The sequence below is a fragment of the Lagopus muta genome, chromosome 9 (genome assembly GCF_023343835.1).
Source record: "Lagopus muta isolate bLagMut1 chromosome 9, bLagMut1 primary, whole genome shotgun sequence".
Lineage (NCBI taxonomy): Eukaryota > Metazoa > Chordata > Aves > Galliformes > Phasianidae > Lagopus > Lagopus muta.
In genome coordinates, this window is record NC_064441.1 from 15905331 (window position 1) to 15929534 (window position 24204).

At 43.4% G+C, this 24204-nt stretch overlaps 1 protein-coding gene across 1 annotated transcript; it reads right to left on the minus strand.

Annotated features, from left to right (window-relative positions):
* Positions 1-347: 347 nt before the first annotated feature.
* On the minus strand, positions 348-24196 carry MOGAT1 (monoacylglycerol O-acyltransferase 1). Its single transcript, XM_048955615.1, has 6 exons — positions 24004-24196; positions 13995-14173; positions 13624-13825; positions 9964-10138; positions 6322-6521; positions 348-3668 (listed from the first exon to the last, which is right to left on the minus strand). The coding sequence occupies exons 1-6, from the start codon at positions 24095-24097 to the stop codon at positions 3514-3516; spliced, it is 1005 nt and encodes a 334-aa protein (XP_048811572.1). The 5' UTR covers positions 24098-24196; the 3' UTR covers positions 348-3513.
* Between the last annotated feature and the right edge of the window lie 8 nt (positions 24197-24204).

The window sequence follows — 24204 nt, forward strand, 5'->3', positions numbered from 1 at the left end:
AAGCTCTGACATCACTCACTTCAGGGGTCACCCACCTCGATGCCTTCTGCCCCCTGCATCCCCTTGACTGTCTGTTCCTGGCTGCAAACAGCTGCTGCTCAGCCTTCCCAGCACCAACCGCTCCTTCCACAGAGCCTTCTGGAGCACCCAGCAGACCGCAGCAAGTAATCCTTCACTGCCCTGCTCTGAACACAACTACAGCCACCACCTTACAGCTGCTCTCATGCACCCTCATGAGTTCAGCCAGGCCCTTGAGGTTCAGTGGATGGATTACAAACCCCTTAGTGAGAAATATTTGAACTCCAGTCCACACAAAAGCTCTTTGGTACAAACCTTTATTATCTCACACCACCTTGCCACATCTATCACTGAAACTGGTGGTCATGTTTTTCTGGTGCCGTCAAAAGCTACAACGTGTAGAATACGTTCCATAGTTCACAGAGTAAAAATTCTTAAGGACCGATATGTGAAGGCTTTCTGTAAATGGAATTTGGAAGAGACATTCACTGACAAACAACAGGCAGGCACTGCTGGCTGGAGAACACTGGAGAGGCACTACTGCACGGTATAAACACGGAGCATCCGCCTCTGCAATAGATGGCCAGCTGCCCTGGGAGTAGCTGTCTCATTACAGGCACAAAGGGAAACATTGCAATGCAGGTCTGGACATCCCAGCAAAAGTTTGAGCACCACATAAGTCTTCATATCAAGGTTTGTAAAGACCATCACAGGCAATATGCAGCATTTGTCAAGCAACAATGTGTACTGGTTTGAAGACTATCTTACTTTTTCCTTCAATCTTCCTGTGCTATAAGGCAAAGAAAACACGAGAAGTCACAGTAACACAGCCCCTACTTGTTCTAACTATGCTGGTTATCAGAGACCACAAGTCATTTTCTCATAGAATTGACTGTAGGGTACCCTCTAGACCAGATATTGCCCCAAAACCTGGGTCTTTATATTCCCTAGCAGAAATTCACTGGCTGAGTGCTGGTCACCTCTGACTATTCCTTATGATTTGGGGCTAATTTGATCAATAACAATCTGAACATTTCCCATCCTCAACCCAGTGCTTATGCTTTCAAATTTTCATCCAGAGCTTCGATATCATTAGGTACTAGGAGAAGAGCAGGCTGAAAATGAGAGGAAATGTCTTATTAGAGCAGATGATCTATTAGAGAACAGTCTGACACAGACTCCAAATTCTTCCTGCATGACTATGTCAGCACTCCTCATCAGGGCAGGCAGCAAAAAAACAAATCTGAAGGAAATTTCACTTAGCTGGTATGCAAAAGTAGGTCAGCGACAGTGCAGTGCTCATTGCTTGCTACAGCCTTCAGGATGCTAGAGGCTTCTTCCCGGCTCTCAAAGCTGCCATGTTTGATTTCCCCAGTCACATGCCCTTCCAAGAGCTGGAACAGTCCTGAGCTTAAGCTCATGTTAAACATTCACACTCATAGTGCTTCGTCTTGTCAAGCTGTGCTTGTAAACTCCATTTCTGTGGGATGATAAGTCCACACCCATGGTTTTGTATGCACAGTCATTCAGAGATCTTAACCTGGGGAGAGATGGACCGAGCAGGAGGAAGTTACATGCCTACACCACAGTGATCATCAGGCAGCAAAAGGGTTGTGTAGACGTGTGCAAGAGCACGTGGCACCAAGAAAGCTGAGTACATAGAGATGGGCTGTGGACACAACAGCAGCCTGCCAGGAAAAGAGGGAGCTTCTTCAGGCAGCACAGCTTGCAGCTCTCATCCTGGCTCCCAGAAGGGCATCCACAATCCTAGCAGGATTTGCTGGCTGAGCACTGGTCACCTCTGAGTGACGGGCACACCAGAAGGCACAGCTCTCCTAAGGACACCAGTCTGCTGGAGGCCTTCCACACCATGTTAGCCCAACAGAAATCTGCTTCATCTAGCAAGTATCTGCACAGCTTTGGTTCATTAAGAACCCACTCCTCAGGAGTCAAAGTATTTCACCCTTCCCCTAAAGACCTTTTTGCTAAGATCTCTTCTTTCCAAGGCTTTAACTCTCCCCAAAATCCCCACTGCATTTCTCCTGAGGAGACTCCAATGTGCTCAGCATCTCCCGGGCAGCCAGCACTGCTACCTGCACCCTGTGCTGGGCTTCCCTGGCTGCAGACAGCCCATGCAGCCCAACGTGCCCGTGTGTGTCCTGTCAAAGCACCTAACCCACACAAAGCTCAGGCACCAAAGCTGCCCAGGGCAAACCAAACATTTGTCAATAAAAGCAGGTCCGCTAAGTCCACACACAGATGGAAAGCATTTACAAATAGAAGAATTTCATTAAAAAGTTTAATAAAATACTGTAATTCTCTTCACACATCATCATCTCAGTGACCCAGGCACTTTAACTGAAAAGGAGTTTGGCTAAGATTTTTTTTCCCCTTCAATGCACATCCACATTTCAGAAAAACCTCTCAAATCTAGGCAGCTGTTTGTACACAAAGCATCCTCTCAACCCACCGCACCTCAGAGCCGTGCTCCCACTGCCCTGGGGCAATTACAGCTCTATCACCCAGAAACAGCTCCCCACGTACCTCCCCACATCTGTCAGTGGGGAAGAAAGAGGCATAAATCAAGTACTCTTTTCTTGGTGAAGTGTCAGAACTAGACTTGAACAAATGCCACTTTTCCTTCCTTCCGTGGCAGTGCTTGGCATACAGCTTCTGATTTGCACAAGACGTGGAATTCACACGATTCCCACACTACTTTCATTGCATACTTCTCCTGTCCTGCCATCTCCTGTGAGATCAGAACCAGTGAACAAAGCTGCTTCATCTCACAAACCGATGATCCAAAGTACAGCTTGCCTAAAAAGGCCACCTTATTCAGTGCTTCCCACCACCAGCATATACACACAATAACTCAACACTCTGTCCTTCCTTCCAGCAGAGTTTGGCCTGCTCCATCAGTCGGACAAACCGCTTTTGCTGACTGTCCTATTCAAGGCAGAAAACTCTTAATTATTCATGAATTCACACATAAATGGCTTGTAGTAGCCATCTACTGAAAACATACAAATTCTTCCATGGAAGAGCAGCAGACTCTCGATGTTCAGAGGAAAACTTGCTTTCATATTTGAGTGTTGGTAGGACTCCCAGCTTCCAACGACAGACCTCAGGGCTATTTACTTTTCCTGCTCTTGATGTCATGCTGGGACAACGTCCTCTGCTCAAGCTATGGTAAAGTTCTTGGCAGTAAGAACATCAGTGTTGAGTCTCTCACTGGCATTTTTAGTACCGATGAACCCCAAATGGCAACTTGAAACAGCACTTGCTTCAAGGCTCACACCCTAAGGATGGTTGGTTGTGTTTTTTTCCATAAGATAAAGATCAATAAACTATTTAATCCCTTCTTAAAATTGTTCCTTACACAAGGCTAATTACAGATTGCAAAATACAGATTGCAAGAAAAACCTCTTTCAGCATATATATGTATATATATATTTTTTTTTTTCCATGAGATTTGGAATTATAAATTGTAATTTACTACTCAAAGATAAGAGTTTTGTGCTCAGGGATTCCGTATTTTCTTTTGTGTTCTTCAAATAATTTTCTGAGTTCCTGCAGATACAGTGCATGTAGCTGTTCAACCTCTTCATTGGTGGGATTTGGGTTCCTTTTTACAACGATGGGGCTTCCCACTGTAAAACAAACACAAGAGCAGGATTAGCTTCATTGACATCTCTTTTCAAGAGAAACCACTCTCCCTCCTGTAATAATGACTGTCCCAGCTCACAGCAGAGCCACAACACAGTTGTCTTGCTCTTGGGCCTCATCCTGCCTCTCACAAACCTAATCCCTGGCTCTTTTTCTCCCCAGTGTTGCTCAAAGTCAGATAAAAAGAATTAAAACTCTGCATCGTTTCAGTTTGGCATGAGAGGAGCAAATGAGGAGCTCAGCTCTAACTCAGAGCAGCTGATGCCTAACGTACATCCCGGGGGCTGCACACCGCCTTGCCACTGGGGCAGTGCTCCACAGAGACAGCTTAAAACATCACTGAAAAATGTCTATCTTCCCACTGTCTTCTGTTCTGAATACTACAGGTACCCAATGTGAGGGGCGTGCCTCAGCAATGAGTTCCATCGCACAAACACACAACGCTGAAGGGAAACAGGAGTGAAGGAAAGACAAGGCTGAAGGAAAGACAGACATCCTCCAATCTACACAAAATGGGTATCACTGCACCTGTGCCAGAAATCTCGTTGGTTACCTCAGCCCAGCGAGTGGCAGCACTTACAAACCCCAGAGCCTGTGAGGTGGCTGTGAGCCACACGCTGCCCACAGGTATCATTCCAGACTGAACACCCTCCACATGTGAGGCACTGCATGAAACCTGCCACTGTGTTTTTTCAGCTGGGGCAAGATCTGGAAGGAGCATGAAGTAATCCCAGAGGGCTGTCTCCTCCACAAAATACTGCAGTTTAAACGCAGTTAGCTAACAGAAGCTTCCCATGATCTCAGTGTTGTGCTGTTCAATCACTACAGTTTTAGAAGGCTGCTCTTCTTTCATTGGAAATGAATAGAGGAATAGAGCATAATAGACCTGATAAAGATTACAGAGGATCTAATCAACTCTCTGCTAGAAAAACAGAGAGATAAGAGCACCCCCAGCAGTTTTCAGAAATGCACCTGAAAATCCCTTTCAACACATATTGCTGATTCAAATTGGATTGTGTTGACTACAGGGAAGTGCAGCCAGAGCCTCAGAGGATCTGACTCTGTGTGCTCCTCCTGCAGCTTTGGCTGCCAATTGCTCAGATTTAAGATGGCCAGGGGTGAGAAGCCAGCCCTGGGCTCAGCAATACCTTGAGCAAGGGAAATCACTATCCATCAAACACAGGACAGGAAGCACAGTGTCTGAGCCAGCTCCAGGAGGAAGAGGCTCACTGCTACCTGCCGGTGTTCTCTACATGGCTGCCAGTGGGGTGAAGCTCAGTGCAGCCCTGCAGCTGTCAGGAGGTGAGCTGACACTTCCAAGCCTGCGTGGAGGCGTAGCGTGAGCTGCCCAGAATGCAGCTTTAAAACAGAAACAGCAAAAGCAAAGGCTTTCAGGAGATGACACAGGATCTGCTGCAAGACTCTGGTCTTGCTGATCTGTAGCATTATGGTGCTTCAGCCACAGGCCGCCTCTGCCCTGGCAGGAGCTATTACAATAATGAAGATTTGCTTTTAAGTAAAAAAACGTTGTAAAATTCAGAACAGGTAGAAATACTGCCCAATGAAGAACTGCAGAAAATGCATAATTTTCATTCCAGTGCTTTGAAAACTTCATGGCTTTAAATCAAGTGACATTTTCAGCCTGCTTATCCACATTGTGGGCTTTAAAAAATTAAATGTTTTCCAAATTATTTTATTAGATGCACTGATTAAACATAGAAAGAGCTACTTCTTAAATGTATGGATCTGATTCATACTAAAATCAAATCCTCCTTCCACTAAGGGAAGGCCTTCTTAGACGTCCCTTACGGAAATGCCAAACAAGCTCTGTTTAGTTTTCTGTAGAAACACAATTGATTAGTTCAGAATCGAGCTGAAAAAGATTTATCCATAGTATGTAAGAAACCAACTCTTGCTTTGCACAACCCCTAGCATAACCTTTCTTTTTTTTCTACCATTTAAAAAAGACATTCAGTCCTACACTCCAGTGAGAGGAGATGATAAGGATGGAAGCTTTGGGGAAAAAAGTTCTCTTCCAAACTGCCTGTCAACATGGCATGCATGTTCTTAATTAAATGTGAATGGATCTTCCCATGGGAGGAAGAAAACAACTAAACCAGGCAGTGGGGGAGGAAGGAAACACCCCGGTGAGCTGCAGGGCCAACCAAGCAGCAGCCTGCTGAAGGCGTGCTCTCCCTTCTCTCCCCAGCAAGCACCACATTGGAACCACCCAGCTCCTTCCAACAGCACTGCCACGCTGCAGTGCCTGCACTGCTTCTCTGCAGGTAAAAAATGAAGGTGCTGAGCCTCTTACAAAGTAACATCAGCATCCAGAACGCACAGCAGTTCTGGTATGGGCTGGACAACCCCCTCTGTTTCCTTGAGGACTGCTGAGACAACAAGCCTGGGAACAACTGTGAATAAAGAATGACTTTTGGCCTGGGACAGAAAGGGGGAGAAAGGATTTCCCCCTTTGAAAAATATATGGAGAGGTATATTTTAAATCTCACATGCCTGTCTTAGGTGCACAGTAACCAGATGCTTCAGTTAGATTTATCCATTCACACAGATACCAATAGAACACTTTAGCATTTTTAAACAATTGCAAACGCATTAGAAAAGGCAGAAGGAACTCACCAACAGTATGAATCGGTTGCCTGAAAGGTATTAAGCCAAAACTGTACTGAAATATTCCTCGGGCATGAAACAGCGGCAGAGCAAAGCCCATGATCTTTTGCAACCTCTCCTGTACAGTTCTGAGCAGTGAACCTCTGGGGTTTGCAACTTGCTTGTAGAGCTCGTTTTCACCAAAGGAAAACACTGGGACCAAATGAGCTCTGTAAAGCAAAGAACAGTGAGAACCCCACACCAGCCTGCACTCGCACTGTGGTTCATACCAGCAGCATGGAAACTTTCCCAATAATCAGCACAGAACTTCTGCAGCTCCAGAACTCATCAGTAGCAGCATTCAGCTCTTGTGATACACAGCTGCTTTTTGGCTGCGTACAGGTTTTGTTTCCAAAAAAGAAGTCATTCACATACAAGTAGCATTGAGCATTTGGGCAGTATTTAGCTGTTTGCTACCCATTATAACCTTTGATTAATCACAGTAATAAAAATGGATAATTGTATGTACTGTAATTATGATCTTATCCACCGCTACTCCAGAAAGTCCACTCTTGTTCCAGTGTGTTTTCATCTTTGGCAGGCGAAGAAGCCCCACTGCTAACCTCACGGTGCTCCCAGCTGGGCGATGCCAGAAGCAGATCTGAGCCCCTCTGGCTGCTGGCTGGAATAATGCATGCACTTGAGTTCAGCGTAGAAAACATGACAAAAAACAGACATCCGTACAAACAAAAGTCTGATGCCAAACTCCCTCACTGTCCAACTCCCAGACTTCTTGGAAGGCCATTCTTCAGCTATGACTTTATCAGGGGTCAGATCATACCCACAGAAATTCTACTAACTCACTCTGGCTCCTTCACAGCTGAATGAATTTTCATTCAGTTCATGAACTGCATTGGAAGGAAAGGCACCGAGCAGTTCCTGGATGAACTGCCCTGGGCACTTGCCTCCAAGAGGCAAAGGTACCTCCATACTTTCAGTCTCAACAGCAGCATAAGCAAGATTAGAGCTTAGTTTGATGATGAAATCGCATTCTACACAGCTTAAGCTTTTAAAAAATGACCAGGGTGATCCTATGCAACCTCTGAAGGATGTTTTATTTGCTTTACCTAAGTCTTAATTTCACCCATTCCACTCAGCTTGCACTGTCTGTTGAAAACACAGTAAAATAGCAGCGTTGCTATAATACTGCCACAGTGATTTCCCACAGAGCTCTGAACTCCCAAAGTCCTCAGTGGTACTGAGGGCAGAGCTGGCTGTAAAGAACTGTGGACAACCAAAACTTCCTGTATGGACAAAACACTGCTTTGGGAGCTTCTGAAGCCTGAGAGTTCCCAAATACTGTAACTCTCACTCCCTATTCCAACTGGTGTCTGCTCAAAGGTTAGTTTCTCCAATGCAGTGCATCACCCAGCTGCTTGTAAAGCAAGTATTAGCACAGTACGTACCAGGCTTTCCATGTAAATACTCCATTTTTTTACTACAACACTGAGACAAACAGGAAAATCTTGTGGAGCAATAGCAACCTAAGACTGAGATTTGTTCTAATCTGCATGGTGAAGGCTGTTGCAAGACACTATGTAGGAGGCTGTGACAGAGAAATAAGTAATTTCTGATTGTGAAACTAAGGATAAGTTGAGTTGACTGATTCATCATTTGTTTCACATTTTTAGGATTTCTTCACTTCATATCAGATACCTGTATTACTTCGGACCACAGTGTCATTTCCAGCAGCATAGACAACTTCATCTTACATACCCAGAGCACGTTTGACAAGTTCCCAGCTGAGGAACCAGTGCTTCTCTATACCAGCAGCACAAGAGCCAGGCCAGGGAGCATAAAACTCCTGGGCCCTGCATCACCCTTCCTCATCCTGTATGATGCTGCACCCCTCCCTTGCCTTTCCACTTCCACTTGAGTTGGAAGCTCATTTCAGATTTTAGTAACTGTTAGAAACAAATGTTACAAGGGATATGTAACATATGGATATGTTTTGGATGGTATCTATATGCATATGTTACAAAAGGATAAGTAACTACTGGATGCAGAGCCTTTGGCACAAGATCTCAGGACTTCAAAAGCTCAACGTCCTGTCATCACAGAGTCCATCCGCACAGAAGTTGTATCAGGATTCCCACACTTCTCCTAGCAGCTGCTTCCCTTGAACATGCTCAGACTTTGACTAACTTGTAGCCCAGCAGTTAGGATGGTCATGTGTGAGGTGTGGGAAAGCCATTCAGGCAGAGACAGAGCGTTATTGCCCTCTCAGAGCGCTCTAGACACTAATCCTCTTCCTTAAAGAGGATAACAATTATGTGAAACACCAAACTTCATAAGGCAAAAAGTGGCCCTTGCTGTGTTTTGTAAGTGCCCTGACCTTGTCATCACATGTGAGGATGCTCTTGAAATCACAAGCATGAAAGGCACAGGAGTATCTAGTTTCTCAATCCAAATCAGCTTAGATGAGAGATAAATACCAGCCTCTGTGAACTGACAGATCAGATGTATCTGGACATGCTCAAAAAAGCACTTAAATATTCTTCTAAAATTTGTGGTAAAAAGTAAAAACTACTGATGGTGTTTTGGACCCCATTGGAATTATCAGTCATTGAGCAGGGATTAGTGCCTAAACAAGTCCTCACTCCAAATCCCAATTTACACACAGAAGCGTTGTATCTGGGTACGAATTACATTAAATTACCTTACCAGAGAACAGATCCTTTATGAGAATTCTAGTGACATTTACACATAAAAAACTCCTGTAACTATTCTGTGTCAGAATATTTCTAGGAAAAAAAAAAAAAAAAAAAAAAAAATTGACCTCAGCATCCTATGTGAAAACAGATGCTCTCTCAGAGCCCACCTTTCTTCCAGTTAATGGCTTAAGAAGAGTGCTACAGATCTGTCGAGGATTAATATTGGTTTCTCATTGCTTTGCATGTCATATATAACTCTGAGTGTCTGACAGCTTAGCAGAACAAAAAGCTCCACTTTTCCTAGTACACAAGATTCTGCACCTGTCCAGCATTAATACAACCTGTACTGTGTACAACATGCTAAAGGTATTAACACCAGCTCTGTTCAGTCATACATTCATGGATGTTTGATAGTAAAAAACAAGCTAGCTTCTCTTGAGATTCACTTCAAATATTCCCAGAAACTTACTTTTGTAAACAACAATCTTTCAAAGAAATTATTCAGAATGGAGGTGAAAAGAAATCTTCCTGGACTATGCTTTACAGTGATTTAATGAAACAGGGCCTAGCGCTCTTATTTACTTATTGGCTTCAAACGATAAGAAAACTCTGTTGTAATATAACTTCAATATACAGAAGAGAAAACAGAATGGCTGCAGTCAGCAATAAAATCTGAGGTTTACTAACACTGTTTCACAATTCTTAATTTTTGCTACTGCAATATAAAGCAACTGAAACAGATCACCAAGATATGCTAATAAGTCCACCTACTGCTCACCAATTATGAAAGGCAAAAGGATTTTTCAACACTCACAGACTGGATGGAGGTGCACAGACTGGCTCTTATGTCAGATATCTGCATGTACATAAACAGTTCTTTCAAATTCTAATTGCGGGCTTACTGTACATAGTATGTATTTAAGACTCTGCATTCAAAGTGCACTTGGTGGATACATACCCATGTTTCAAGGCCATTTTAATGAAGCCCTTTCTCTTGAGAATGTTCAAAGTCAAACTCCCAGGATGTGCATTCAGAGATTCCTCTGCTCCTCCAATCACAATGATGGATGCATGGCCGCCTCCCGCGTTATTCAGCACGTATGAGACGCTCTCCTTGGAGGCAGAAACCATTCCTTCAGGAGCAAACATTTTGAGAGTGATTCACTATAGCTTCATGTGCAAGTTCTGTGGAATTCATGAAGTTTTTAAATAGTGTCTAAATGATGTTTCTCAGCATTTACAGCACGTGACAAGAGTTTAAAGGTTTGGGTTCAACCTCCTCACTCTACAAAAGATTTGGTCCTAGACCTAAGTCCTTTAATTTCACACTTAGGACTTACATGATTTGCCTGCCACAGAAATCTGAGATCTTCAGGGAAGAGTATGCCCTTCTGCCTGCTCAACACAACTCACATTCCATGTCAGCTGAATTGCAGCAGATAAAGCCACAAAGCACAGAGTGCTTAACAGAATGATTGGTGAACTTGTTAACTTAAACACAGATCTGTGGTGCCAAGCTGATTCCCTTCTCTTCAGAGCTCTTAGCAGCAGCTTCACTGAAGGCAGTGGCACAGCAGCGTTAGAAGAAGCAGGAAAGGCTCAGCTGTTTCAGCTTATGATGACTACATCAGCTTATTCCCTAGTAACCAGGACCTGCCACTCAAATTTATTGAGGCTAATCCCTTCTTGCTAGAGTAGTAGTACTTTCCTGGTGCTGCTGCCATACTGATACTTCTACTCAGAGGCGCACTGACACATGAGCCCGTAGCATTGACTCAGACCTTGCTCTGAACTTGGTACACTGAGATATCCCCTTTCTAACAGAAATATCCAACCCCTCTGGAGTTCCTTTGTACCATAAATTCTTACTGAAAAGGCTCATAGTGGTACCACTCACCCAGAAGCCATGTTTAGCCATATTGTGTTGAATTAATATACTCAGTTTCTAGAATAAACAGTACTAGATAAAAATCTATGCTTTCTTTTTTTTTTGTCCACTTTGTGTTTTTTGGTTGCTTGCTGTTTGTTTAATTTGTTTTTGAGGTGCTGTTTTGGGTTTGTTGTTTTGTTTGTTTTGGTCTGGTTGTTTTCCGTGCTGTTTTTACAGGGCTTCCATCAAAGCCTGCTCTTTTGAATGCTGAGTGAAGGCTTCTTCTTTCTATCTCCCACTGAGACCTAACAACACAAATTATGAAATCTCACAACAAAAAACAACAATTGTGATCTAACTTTCAGAGTTGGCTACCAAGAGAAATAGCTTGCTACTGGAGCAAATTAAGAGCACTCTGTAAAAACAGCTATTTGCCACGTACAACTTTACAGTCACTGCTACTCTGAAAAAGACAGCTGGCCTGAGCCCTGAAAGTCATTAGGGAGATGCTCTTTCACCAATCAACATGCATTTTCTCAAAGAGGAAGCAATGTCTTTCCCTGGGACAAACTCCTCTCCCTTTTGAAGTGAAGGCAGGGCACTGCTCCCACCACACAGCAGTTCAGCTCAGAGAAAAAAAGGCTGGGAAAGAAAATAGTATGTTACAAGTATGGCTTTTAGTAACATGAAGATTTTGTAAGTGTTTCATAATTTGACTGATAACCTGTATTATACTGAAGGGTCCCCTTTGGTTTATCAGCTACAGACCAGTGAAGAAGAAGCTAAGATGCTGACCATAATGTAAAAACATGCTACTCAAGATATTTCTCATCCAGCAGGTAAATATTTATTTCTGTAGGTCAAGATGGCAACAACACATAAACTGACTTTCAGGCTAGGCAAAGTTTAAATTTGTCATCTTTCATCACTATCAGTCTGTCAAGTTTGCAAGCCTGAAAAAAATCCTCTAAAATATATCTATATATTTTTTTGCATGGCGAGGCATCCAGTGGTAAGCTGAAGTAGATGTAGATTTGCAATTCCAGGATCAGTCTGAACATCCTAGGCATGTTTCCCATATGGAGCAAATGAATAGCTTGTCTGAAATCAGTACCTATGTTACAGTCAGGTCTAAGAGCTAGTTCTATCTCCCAAACCTCCTCTTGCCCACTGCACTGTACTTTCTCAAATGCTGCAGTTCAATGAATTTAAGTGAAATAGCTCCTCTATTAAACCACTGGGGGAAACACTGCTCAGTGACAGAACTGTAGTCCTGATTTCATTACACCTTTTTCTATTTACCAATCTCTATTGCATGCTATTTTTGTCTTTTATTATTGCACTACTAATGACCAGTATGACTCCCTTATGACAAATGCGATACAGAACAGTGAAAAAAAACCTGTCTGTATTTACAGTTTATATCTCTGTTAAAATCACACAGATTTGAAGTGTGGGACCTTAGTCAGAAGTAGGTAATTGACTTTTGACTAAATCTGTTTGTACTGAGTAGGACTTTAAGCTTTACAGGTGAGAGATTATCCTCAATGTTTTTCAAGCATCATTGCACAATGACTGAATTACATTATACCTTCATATGCTGTTCTCCTCTTGTAAATAAATGCTGCTTAGCACCGCTGTCTCTCAGTTAGAGGAGAGACCAGCAATTTTTTTTTCATTAAACAAAAATGGCTCAGTGATATGAGTGGCAAAAGAAAAAACCAGAGTCCTACAGTCATGAAACCCCCCAGTGAATCGATTAGGAGCTCTGTAGGAACCTTTTAGTCATACAAACTCCCAGCTTCCCAACCAGCAAAGTTTCCTTGGTGTCAAGGTTGTTTCTGTGCAAGAAGCACAGTCTCAGGCTAAAGTCTGAACCAGAAGTTCAAAAAGCTCCTTTAATTCAATTCCCCACTTTGAGAACCACTTACTAAATCATTCATTCTCACAACACATTTAGGATAAGGCGAAGGAACAGTGATTGCTCAAAAGCCACCAAACAAGTGCCAGAGTTCAGCAAGGGTGGGAGGGCTGAGCTAGGGCAGGTTCTGAGGTTTGGAACAGCAGGGTGGGGAAGGGAAAGCGAAGCTCTCAAAACACCTCTGACCAAAGGCTACAGAGAGAGCGTGGGCTGCTGGAGGCTCCTTTCCCCTTGCCTGGCAGGCAGGCGACAGACAGATGACATGCCCATTCAGTCCCTGGCTGCATTAGCTCCAGCTCCCCTTCCTACCTTCTTGCCACATCTAGAAAACAAAAATCAGTTTTGCAGTGACACTCTCATGATCAGCAATTACTTGACCTATAACTGCTTATTTGTTCTAGCTATGATAATGTTTTAAAAGGTAGAGATATAGTGTTTGACCTTAAGATTTCAGATTTAATAACTAGCATTAACACCCAACAGTTCTCTTAGAAGAGCAATTACTTTGAACCTGTTCCTGCTGTAAAGCTCTTATTTTTTTTGCAATGTATCAGCTACATTGCATCTGCTCAGACTTCCACTAGGATCGATTTTAAATAAATAATGACATAATCAGACAATTTAGCAAAATTAACAAACTTCCCAAAAATTTCAAAATTATTTTGCAACCAGAATTCAGTTCATCATACAACAGCTCCAGATAAGCACCAGCTCTGATTATTCTGAAGTGAAATTGCTTACAGCTTACAGGTACAGGACCATATTGTACATTTGAAACAGAAGGTGCAAAAATGCAGCGAGAGCTAAGACAGTCTGCTTTTACCTACCAGCACTCATTACATATTCTCTGAAGAAGGGACAGCCAAACCAGATGGGCATAATATGAAGATATGGAGTAAGTCCGGGAAATAAATTTTTGAAACTTGGACCAGTGCAAAAGTTTCCAAAGGCTCCAGCTACCAGCACCCCATGAGGGTGAAAGCCAAGTAAGTAGTTGTGCTTTGGATCCAAATCTGAAGTTTTTATTAGCTGAAAAAGAGACAGTGGAAGACACTTTAATCCTTGTATCACAGCTATTCTGAAAAACAACAAAAGCACGGAGACTGCATATTGACATACTGACATTAGTCCATGCCAACAGCCATTCAAGCTGTCTGTTTTAAAACATTTACAATTCGGTGAGAAACCTTTTACCCACCTGAATGGGGAAGTATTCCCTGAAGTAATTCCAAACAGTCCAGTTCCTGACCCACTGCGACCGCCTGCCCCCAGCGCATGGCGTCCCCCAGTCGAGGTACAGCCACAGCAGGTACAGAACACCAAGGAACCAGAAGTTGCCCAGAATCAAGAGCACGAATAATCCACAGCAAAACTGCCCTGCAGGAGATGAAGGAAAATAAAACAAAAATCACGTCACTATTACTAATCACTGCAGGACTGGTTGGTTGGTTTTTTTTCTGTTTGTTTGTAGACCTTGAATTCCCACTGTTATTGTGGGTGCTACTCAGAATATACACACACTGAAGTTAGCTTGTTCATACTGCGTGAATAAAATAAAAAAAGATGCAATATTCCAGTGAACCAGAAGTTGGCAGAAGAGGTGCAAAATGGAAAAGGGCTGCAGCAAGACCTCGTATTAATGGCAATGGTGTTGGGCAATTCTTTTCTCTTTCTGCTTCTTCATTTCTCTACCTATATAGTGTGGATGGTACTTCTCCCTATGAAAGGTGCCCTGCTGCTGACCAAGGAGAAGCACTAGACAAAACCAGAACAGCAAAGGTTCCATTTCAGCCTCTGAACATGTCACTGCAAAGAGAAACTCAGCATTTCTATGGGGGCCCAGTAGCAGTTTTACACCCTGCTACTTTCAGACCAAGGTAAATAAGAACTGTGGCATCCTACAACATAAATACACACAAAATACCTTATACACAATTCAAAAAACTTAAAAAAGGGAAAAAAAGATTAAACAGATGATGTTATTGTGGGGCTCAAACCTGAAATTCAGGAAAACTCCCTATGGAAATATTACCTTTGTAGGACATGCAGAATTCTGTGCTCTTTCAGCAAAGCAAACAGATGTGGGCAGCCAGCAAAAGCCAGGGCAGCAGCATGTGCTGCTGTCTGCCTGCAGTACACCTTACATCAGCTGCTTACTCTGGCTTCTTGCAAGCAAAATGCAACAGTTGCATGGATAAGAGTAATTCAGCAGATGCTAAATTCCAGGTGGCCCAGGCTTTGGTGCTGTCTGTTCATATGACAGCAAGAAAATCAGGACCTTGTTCTCGCTGGAAGACTTAATAGGCAGAGCTGCATCAAACAGGCATTATTCAGTGGTGCCTTAGAAAGCAGCCTTTTAAGAAGCATGTTGTATATCTCACAGCTGACAGTCTTTCATGAAGGCAATACCCTGTTGCTTCCCAAAAGAAGCTGTACCAGTGAAACACCCTGGGCTAGGTAAAGAGAGCAGAATAAAAACACTGAAGAAGTGCAGCAGCCAATAATTTGACTAACACAGTGAAAACACTGGCAGCACTTATAACTGTAAAATAAGCAAACGAATCAACTGTAAAAAAAACCACTTGTTTCAGTTAAGATGAGCTTCATTAAAGATTTTCCCTAGCAGAGTTTACCTGGGAGCTGAAAGCTAACAGCAGATTCCCTACATCAGGGAAGCGCAGGTTTCGAGGTGTTGAAATCAGAGCCTAATTTGGCATGTAGGCAGTCCTGCATTTCCTCCAACCTGAATACTTATTTTTTCTTGAATTTCTCCCAACTCACTCCTTATTGCCCCCCCTTTCACACCTCTCTGTGCCTTCAGTGTAGAAATGGATATGTTGTTAGGGGGTAACTGAGTACTACTGCAGAATGCAAAAACAGGCAAAGCTGCTGGTTAGATTGTGCAGGAAAGAGATGAATATTCTTTGAAGAAGAAATTGTGAAATAATAGGAATTTCCATAAATGATAACCTGGACAGGATACAAAGGGTCACAGGCTATATTTGAGTAAGTTCTTTAATTGCCATCAATTAATGAATTTCAAGTTCTCATGAGGAAGCTGGTATTTATATTCTGTAGCCTTCCTTTCAGAAGCACTTTTGGCTCAGTGCAGAATCACGTGGCTTTTAAGTACCAGTTACCTAGCCAAACAGTTGAAAGGGGCCTTGGATCAAAGCAAAGCATCCTTGCTGTGAAAGCTAATTAAATCAGCAGTGTGAAGTACTAGATAGCACTATTTAATACCATGCAGACATACAGTGGAGACCAGCAAGCTCACTACTTTGCTTTAGCCAGAACAGAACTGGAGCCAAGGTTACTGCAGAAAGTACAGGGAGTTGAGTACCCTGCCTACACTTCCTAGAGCTCAGCATCTCATAGCACAAAGCCCATTTATTATAGCATTCACAAGGAAACATGCAAAGCAAATTCCTTCTACCATGCCTCCTTATTATTTCAGTGCATTAACTCACGGCAAGATGAGTTAAACACTGATGACTCAAAACCAATGAGCCTGTAAACACAAAACCTGTATTTTCACCTTTGGAAAAGTCAGTGAGCACATTTAAACTCACAAATTCCAGGGAAAAGGTAAATGACATGGAATTTGTCACTTGCTGTATTGTTGCCCCCTCCAATGTACTTTCAGCATACACTGTAAGTAATTTTTGAATGAATTTGAACTAAAGCTTTGAAAATATTTCAGTGGTGTTTTGAAGCAGTGGGTGGAAAAAGGAGAACAACATGGATTAGAAGACAAATCAATACTACGAGATTCCCAACATCTGGTTTGCCAGCCAAACCTGGGCTAGTGACTTCAAGTTTCTTTTCCTCTGTTTTTCAAATTATAACATGGGGATACCATCCTGCTGCATGATGAAAAAATCTATACACAGTGTTAGTTGGTAGTACCAGCAGCCATCTTGCCCAATGATGCTTGAACACCTGATGTTTCACTTGTTAAATACACCCTGAGATTGCAGCAGCAAGCACCAAATCCATAAAACGGTTAAATAGCATAGAGATAGGAAGTAGGAAACCAACATACTGGGTTGGTAAACACAGGTGATCCCACCTGGAAGCTCCAAATCCATCTGCAATCACTAAAGAGCTGAAAACATTTGAGTAGTATCTGCTGTGAGGGCCCCCAAATCTAAGATCAGCAACAGGAAGAAAAGCCTCCCATCGCTCCCAGAGCAACAACAGCTCATGTCCAGCCAGTGTAGGCTCTCCAGAGCACTGCACTAATCAGTACCATCAGCTTGCCTTCCAAACAGGGCCACTCACATCAAGCTCTCTGGGCTGCAGGAAGGCTCAGACAGCCCAAATTCTGCCACGGGTCCCGCTGTAACTGCAGCACTTAGCAGCAAAGCTAAGGAGGCTGTCAGAGTTGGGCAATTTGAACCTCACCCCCTCAGTGGATGCAGTAACAGGGACATCTCTATGCCACTGGGATTATGGCGAATAAATACGCTAGTAGAGATGTGATTTTTAATACTTATAATCTGCTGGGCTTGGAGTATGCATGCCTACCAATAGATAACACAAGTCTGCACAGAAAGCAAGCTAAAAATTTCATTTCTTACTTCTGTGGCCAGAGGAAAAATAAAGATAGCATCTTCTTTAACAACTGCATTGACATACCTACCACAGAACAGGCCTTTCCTTACCCTTACTCTTCAGAGCAGCAACACTTCTGAGCTATGTGTGAGGAACAGAACACTGGGGGGAATGCAGAAGGAGAACGGTACAGCAATCTTTTAGTCTCTAACAAACACTTTCTTCTTCTCTATTATCACTCAAGATAACACTCATAAGTTGATATTGTCATTGCAAACAATTTCTCCCTGCTTACTGGATGCTTTTGCTAGGGAAAAGAAAAAAAACAACTAAAAAACAACTTAGCTTCTGGAAGCACTTTCTAAGTTACCTTTAACTAGTAAAGAAAGGGATAGAAAGCACGGGAACTTGCTGCCACTTTCTACGCGTGGCAGATAGGGACTCCCAAACAAAACTTATATCCGCAACAAAAAGAAGGTGGCAGCTAATTTAAACTAACTGCACTGGAATGCAGTTGAAATCCACTTAGGTTTTGTAGCCATCTTCAGGACAGAGATGATGAGGAGGTCAGCACTGTTGAATAGATCACTGACCCTTCTTGGTGTATTGGTCACAGTCCAGAGCCACAGCCACAGCGTATTTGAGCATTCCTACCCAGGGAGTTGTATTTCAACATTACCCTGATAACAAATACAAATCCTCAGATGCCAAGGTTTGGAAGGTTGGTTTAAAAGCTTGTTTATTCTGCAATTTGGTTCTATTTTCAAGCAAGCGTATCTTCCATTGGCAAATACTGATAAACTAGAGATACAGAGCATTAGGCACTATTAGCTGCTAGACAGAGCGGTCTGGATACAGTAAATCCCCGAGTTACTAATTACCAAATCCTGAGACAGCATGCCAAAGAACATGTAAGTCCACAAACTTCCTACACCTTTATTCCTCCTTAGGCAATCAGTGTTAGTTAAGCTCACATATAGGTTGCCACACTAGATGGCCACTGGCCTGACACAGCACAGCCTTTTTCTGTTCTTACATACACACAGACACGGCTAAATTCCCTCCCTAAGATGTAGGTAACAGAGCTAGCATTCCTAGAAATACTAGTCAGTCAGGCATCAGCAAATACCCTGTTATTCTGTGATCATACATCAGTCCCTGCCCGAGGGTCAGCAATACACATCCGGGATAGATGAGTACAGAGAGGGGCATGAAAACAAGCACGCTATCAGCCAGCTAGCCAGGAAGGCTCACAGCTTTCAGAACAACTTGTCTGTTAAAGAGAGAGAAGAGCAAAGCTTTGAAGAAGAATGAGATAGTGGTTTTGCTAGCCAGCCAGCTGATGAATCAGTTCAACATAGGGTAACACAGGGTAACAGAACATCAAGAAATGTTTGGGGAAAAGGTTATTTTGTTTTCTGTATGAGCACATCACAGCACGCACCTGCTTTCTCACTGCTGAAGCCACTTGTTATTCCAGTAGCAATATCTCACTCTGTGGCAACTGTTTCATCACTTTTATTATTTTGGGGAAGCCAGAACCAGAACTCAAACCGTCTCTGGCCAAATTCAGCTGAGGGTGTTTCACCCTACACATGCACAGAAGTTCAATTGCTAGAAGACAAGGTGCACATCAGTATACACAGATTCTTTTGGCATATTATTTTGTGGCTTCATGCATATTGTAGTTTTTATTATGTATTATTTAGTATTATTATTTCGCAAATAAACACAGGAGTGCACATGTAACACTCTCTTCCCGGCTCCCCAGTAAAGGCAAGCCAAGTCCCACCACTGCTGGGCCTAGAAAGTAAACCATAAAAGAGGTAGCATGTGTGCCTCGGCTCAAAACTAAATACCTTGTCCAAGGATTGAACACATTTTATCTCCCTGCTTCACTGCTTACTGTTACTTGATTTATGCATATCAGAGAGGAAGATGACACTGCACTCACAAAGTAGCACATGAACCAAATATAACAAAATTGAATTATTTTGCCTTGAAACAAACACTTGGATCCATCATCTCCTACTGATATGAGCTGAAGCTCATTCACAGATAAGCAGTATTGTGGCACACAGCTCACCTCTGTAACTCATTTAGGGACTCAGTTATTATGTGAGGAACAGAAAATCCACACTAGTTCTTAGTGGGAGAAGATCAGACATACAGCTAACTGTAGCAGAATGCATTCAGTTAAAATTCTTAAGAAAAAGACTGCCAAGCTTAAAAACAAAGATCACAGAATCATAGAATACCCTGACTGGGAAAGGATCCTCAAGGATCCTCAAGTCCAACTCCACGGCTCCACTCAAGACCACCCAAACCCAATGCCTGAAAGCAGTGTCCCAATGCTCCTTGAACTCTGGCAGCTCGGGGCTGTGCCCAGTGCCCTGGGATCTGCTCTGTGCCCACTGCCCTGTGCTGCAGAACCTCTCCCTGACCCCAGCTGCCCCTCCCAACACAGCTCCATGCCGTTCCCTCAGGCCTGTTGCTGTCACACAGCACAGCTCAGTGCTGTCCCTCCGCTCGTTATGAGGAGCAGCAGCCACTATGAGGGCTGCCCTCAGCTCCTCTGCTCAGGGATGATCAAACCCAGGGCCCTCAGCTGCTCCTCACACCTCTTGCCCTCCAGACACTTCTCCATCTTTGCAGTCCTTCTTTGGATGCTCTCTGATACTTTTATGCCCTTATACTGCAATGCCCAAACCTGCCCCCAGCACCCATGGTGTGGCCACACAGTGCAGAGCAGAGTGGGACAACCCCTTCCCTCGCCCGGCCTGATGCACCCCAGGGTACAGATGGCTTTTTGGACTGCCACAGTACACTGCTGGCCTACATTCAACTTGCTGTCAACCAGAAACCCCAGATCCCTTTCTGCAGGACTGCTCATCCAGGACTGCACAATCCCAGGTGCAAAATCCAGCACTTGCTCTTGCTAAATTTCATGTGGTTGGCAATTACCCAGCAATCTGATTTGTCAAGATCTTTCTGCAAGGCCCTCCACCCTCAAGGGAGTCAACAGCTCCTTCCAGTTAGCATCGTCTGCAAACTTACTGTAACTTCAAGCCCTGTATCCAAGCGGTTGATGGAAACATTAAATAGAATAGGCCCTAACATGGAGCCCTGTGGAAGCCCACACCAGTAACACCCCTTGTGTTCATTGCCTGTCACAATTTATTTTGAGAATGGGATGCAACATGGGAGCAATGCAAGCTCTCTGCTCTTGCCCCTAGTCAGCCCAACAGCACTAGCAAGCTTGCAGATCTCATTTCTGCAGGTGATGTTCTGCTTGGGATTTGGCTGGAAAACAGCACAGGCAGCCCAGAAGCAGCCATCAGCACGCAGAACCATGCACTGCATAAGCCTGGAGTCACACCTGCCCTGAGACTGCCAGCCCTCGGCCAGGCCAATGAACAGTAATTACAGGCATAGAACTACATTCACCAAAATCATATCTATTTTTTTTTTTCCTTCCCAAAAATAGATAAATGATTTGACATTAAGCTTCAGCCTGAAACTTTTCTGGATATGACAACAGCAGACTTTGATGCTTTGGTTTCCTAGACTCCAAGGTGACACTTTTCTTTTAAAAGCAACAAGCCCATTTAGAACACTTTTCTCTTTCATGGAACTTGACCTAAACTACTGCAGCCTGCTGCACTTAGAGTGCATGAGAAAGTAGCACAGAGCAGGAAACTGTTAGACTAGCTCCTAGATACAGCTCATAGTATTTCAGAGCTCATTTTTGCTTCTGGAGTCATGGATAACCAACAGAATAACCAGGGTTACAATAAAAACTTGGGTTTTTTTCTGTTTGAGGGCAAATTTTGGCAGCTTACATTACAGAACAGGAAAGTACAGGAACTTACACTCTGCATTTTAAGGAGGTTCCTTTTGTTTAATGAACTGCTGTGTACATCTATACAGCTTTTTCGAGGCAGAGGCATGTTTACTCTGCCTATGCTCTAAAGCAGAAGAATACACTTGCAGTACAGACCTAGCCCAGGCTGGTAAGCAAAGCAAAGAAGCAGAACTTACCTGTCCTTTGCTGACTGATTAGCTCTTTCTACAAGTGGTGATAAGCAATTGCAAACTGAAGATTCACAGTGTGAGGTAACTATTGCACACATGTACTTCAGCCCAAACTGCCCACAGCCTTTAATCTTAGCAAAGGGGCATTTTCAACCATGATATGAAAACCATGCAGCAATGCAACAGTGGAATCCTGGAGAGCCAGAAGCAAAGACCATCACAAAGCACTTTTTACAAAACATGTAGGTACTCTTTAAGAGTCCTAGTGAGGAAGACAGAAATCAGTGCTGTATTTCCAGAGTCTTATATCCAGGCCACACCACGGATTCAGTGTTACAACAGACTCAAGTTCCCCTTACAGCACCAAATCACATTTTCATGTCCTGTTTCCCAGATTTAAATGATGTCTTCACCTGGTTCAACTTCTGTCTTTCCAGGCACTAATCTTTAAAGTTCTCCAACTTTGTCTTTTCATTCTACTGAGCCATTTTGTTCAGCTTAGGCTGAATATGCACATCCTAAATGAACAACAGTTGGAAAAAAAGCCAACACCCTATTTATTCACCGTATAATATCTATAATAGAAGCTATTAGTTTCCATCTCATGTTACCTGAAGGTTTTTATGCGAGAAAGATTGAATTTACAGGAAAGCCTTGCCTGGTATAAACTAGTTGGAGCCACACTAAAAAAAAAGCCAAATAACAAACCAAAAAACTCCCATGATAATAATATCCACTCAAAGACCAGCCCCACAACCTTCCCTGTGATCAATTCACACAGTATTCCACTCATGCCTGAGTATTCTCTGCATGACCAGAAAGCATCACTTTTGAATTCAAGAATTTAAGAACTCTTTCCACACCTGGTAGCTCAGTGAGTGCAAAAAGGATAAAGGACAGCTAAACACAACCACTATCCAGAATGTTAAGAACAAATCTATTGCTTTGGTTCTTATTTAGGATTCAATCAAATGACCTTTTTCTGGATCTTAGTGAAATTTTTTAACCCTCCCATTCTGACTGACACGTGACTGAAATGGTGCACCTATAAGATGACAGGGTCACTTCAGAAAGCTTGAACAATAAGTGAAAGTGCAGGCAGATTATTATCAGCATCACTTCAGCCTCTTTTTGAGCATTAATAAACTGTTTCAAGGCCAGGCTAGATGTGTCTCTGAGCAGCCTGGTCTGGTGGTTGGTAGCCCTGAACATAACAGGGGGGGTTGAAACTAAATGATCATGGTGGTCCTTCTCAACCCAGGCCATTCTATGATATGATATAATAGTTAACTCATTATATTCAACATAAGCAACTATAAGACCCCTTCCTTGCCAGCTTCCCTTCACACTTGTTCCCAGGTAGTGCCAGCTGCAGAAGACAGCTGCTTGTTTCTTCTACTTAACCTAGCAAGAGGGGATTTCTGCTGCTCATTCACTCCAACCAAGCACGAAATGACAGGATTTTCTGTATTCCTCAAGGAAGTAGCAGCACTGCCACCACATATGATGGGACAAGAAATTGTTTTCTCTCACTGCTACTTGGTGTCCACTGTTCTATTTAAACTGGAATAATGAGAGATGCTAAAATTTAATTCAGTAATACAGACTCAAAAGCACAGACTATTAGCAATGTAGCCACAGACATAAACAGACGGACATTATATGTCCAACCACATATAATTTAGAGGTAAAATAAACTAGACAAATGCTAAGGGTAAGTCTGTGAAGATGTTCCATATCCTCCATGCTTCCCTCATGTACATAAGTGATTTGGGCACAGTCAAATAACCCTACAACAGCCTGAAACACATCACACCTACATCTGAATGACAGTATATTTCAAAGATGTACAAGAAGCTCACACATTCCCTTTCTCCATCCAAATCCTGAAGCACAGATGATGGCAAAGCATTCCAGGGTTACACGCAATCGGTCGCACCATACTTTGGGTCAGGTCTGCCCCATGAGTACTCACACAGAGCCCTGCTAATCTACACGAGCTGGGGATCTGGTCACAGAGGATTACAGATCAACTTACCTGATGAAGTGACTCATTTTATCAAATTGCAGATAACTACCCATCAGATTTGCTTGCTGCGATTAGATTTTCAGTGATAAGAGCCTACCTATTAGGAAAGCTCTCTACAAAACAATTGGAAGAACAAGTTCACTAGGTAAAATTGTCAGTAAACAAATATATTCTTCATTAGTTTTACTGAAGTGGTTGTGTTACTGGCTGGCAGTTCACTCAAGCCGTCAATCTTTATTAATCACCTACTTAAATGAGAAGTTCATTGAATTACAGCACATTAAGCTATTTGACAGCAGCATCAGTAAAGTCTTTAGGTGATATTCCCTACCAACTTGGCGTTAGCTGTCAGAAACCTGGCAGGCAGCTCAATGAGGATGCCATCCCTAGCATTTTAAGAACCTGTTCTTAAAAGAATCCATAGAAAGGAAGGGACCAGGCAGAAGAAAAGCCAAGCGGAGCCGTCAGAGAAGAGAAGCGCCCATCGCAGAGGTACCCAGCCCGCACACAGGTGGCCGCGGGCAAGAAAACCCCGGTTCGGCCCTTCTCGTTTCGGGAAGGACAGGAAAGAAGACGGGGCTGTTACCCAGCAGGAGGAAGGAGAAGATCCACTGCAGCACCGCGACGGTCTGGATCCTCCTCTTCAGGGGGACGTTGACGGGAGCGAAGCGGACCTTCATGCTGAGCCGCGCGGGCGCCGAGCGGGAGCAGGGGAGGCACGCAGCGCCCGGCCCGCACCTGCCGCCTCCTGCCTGCGCCCCGCCCGCCGCCAGCGCTGCCCACGGCC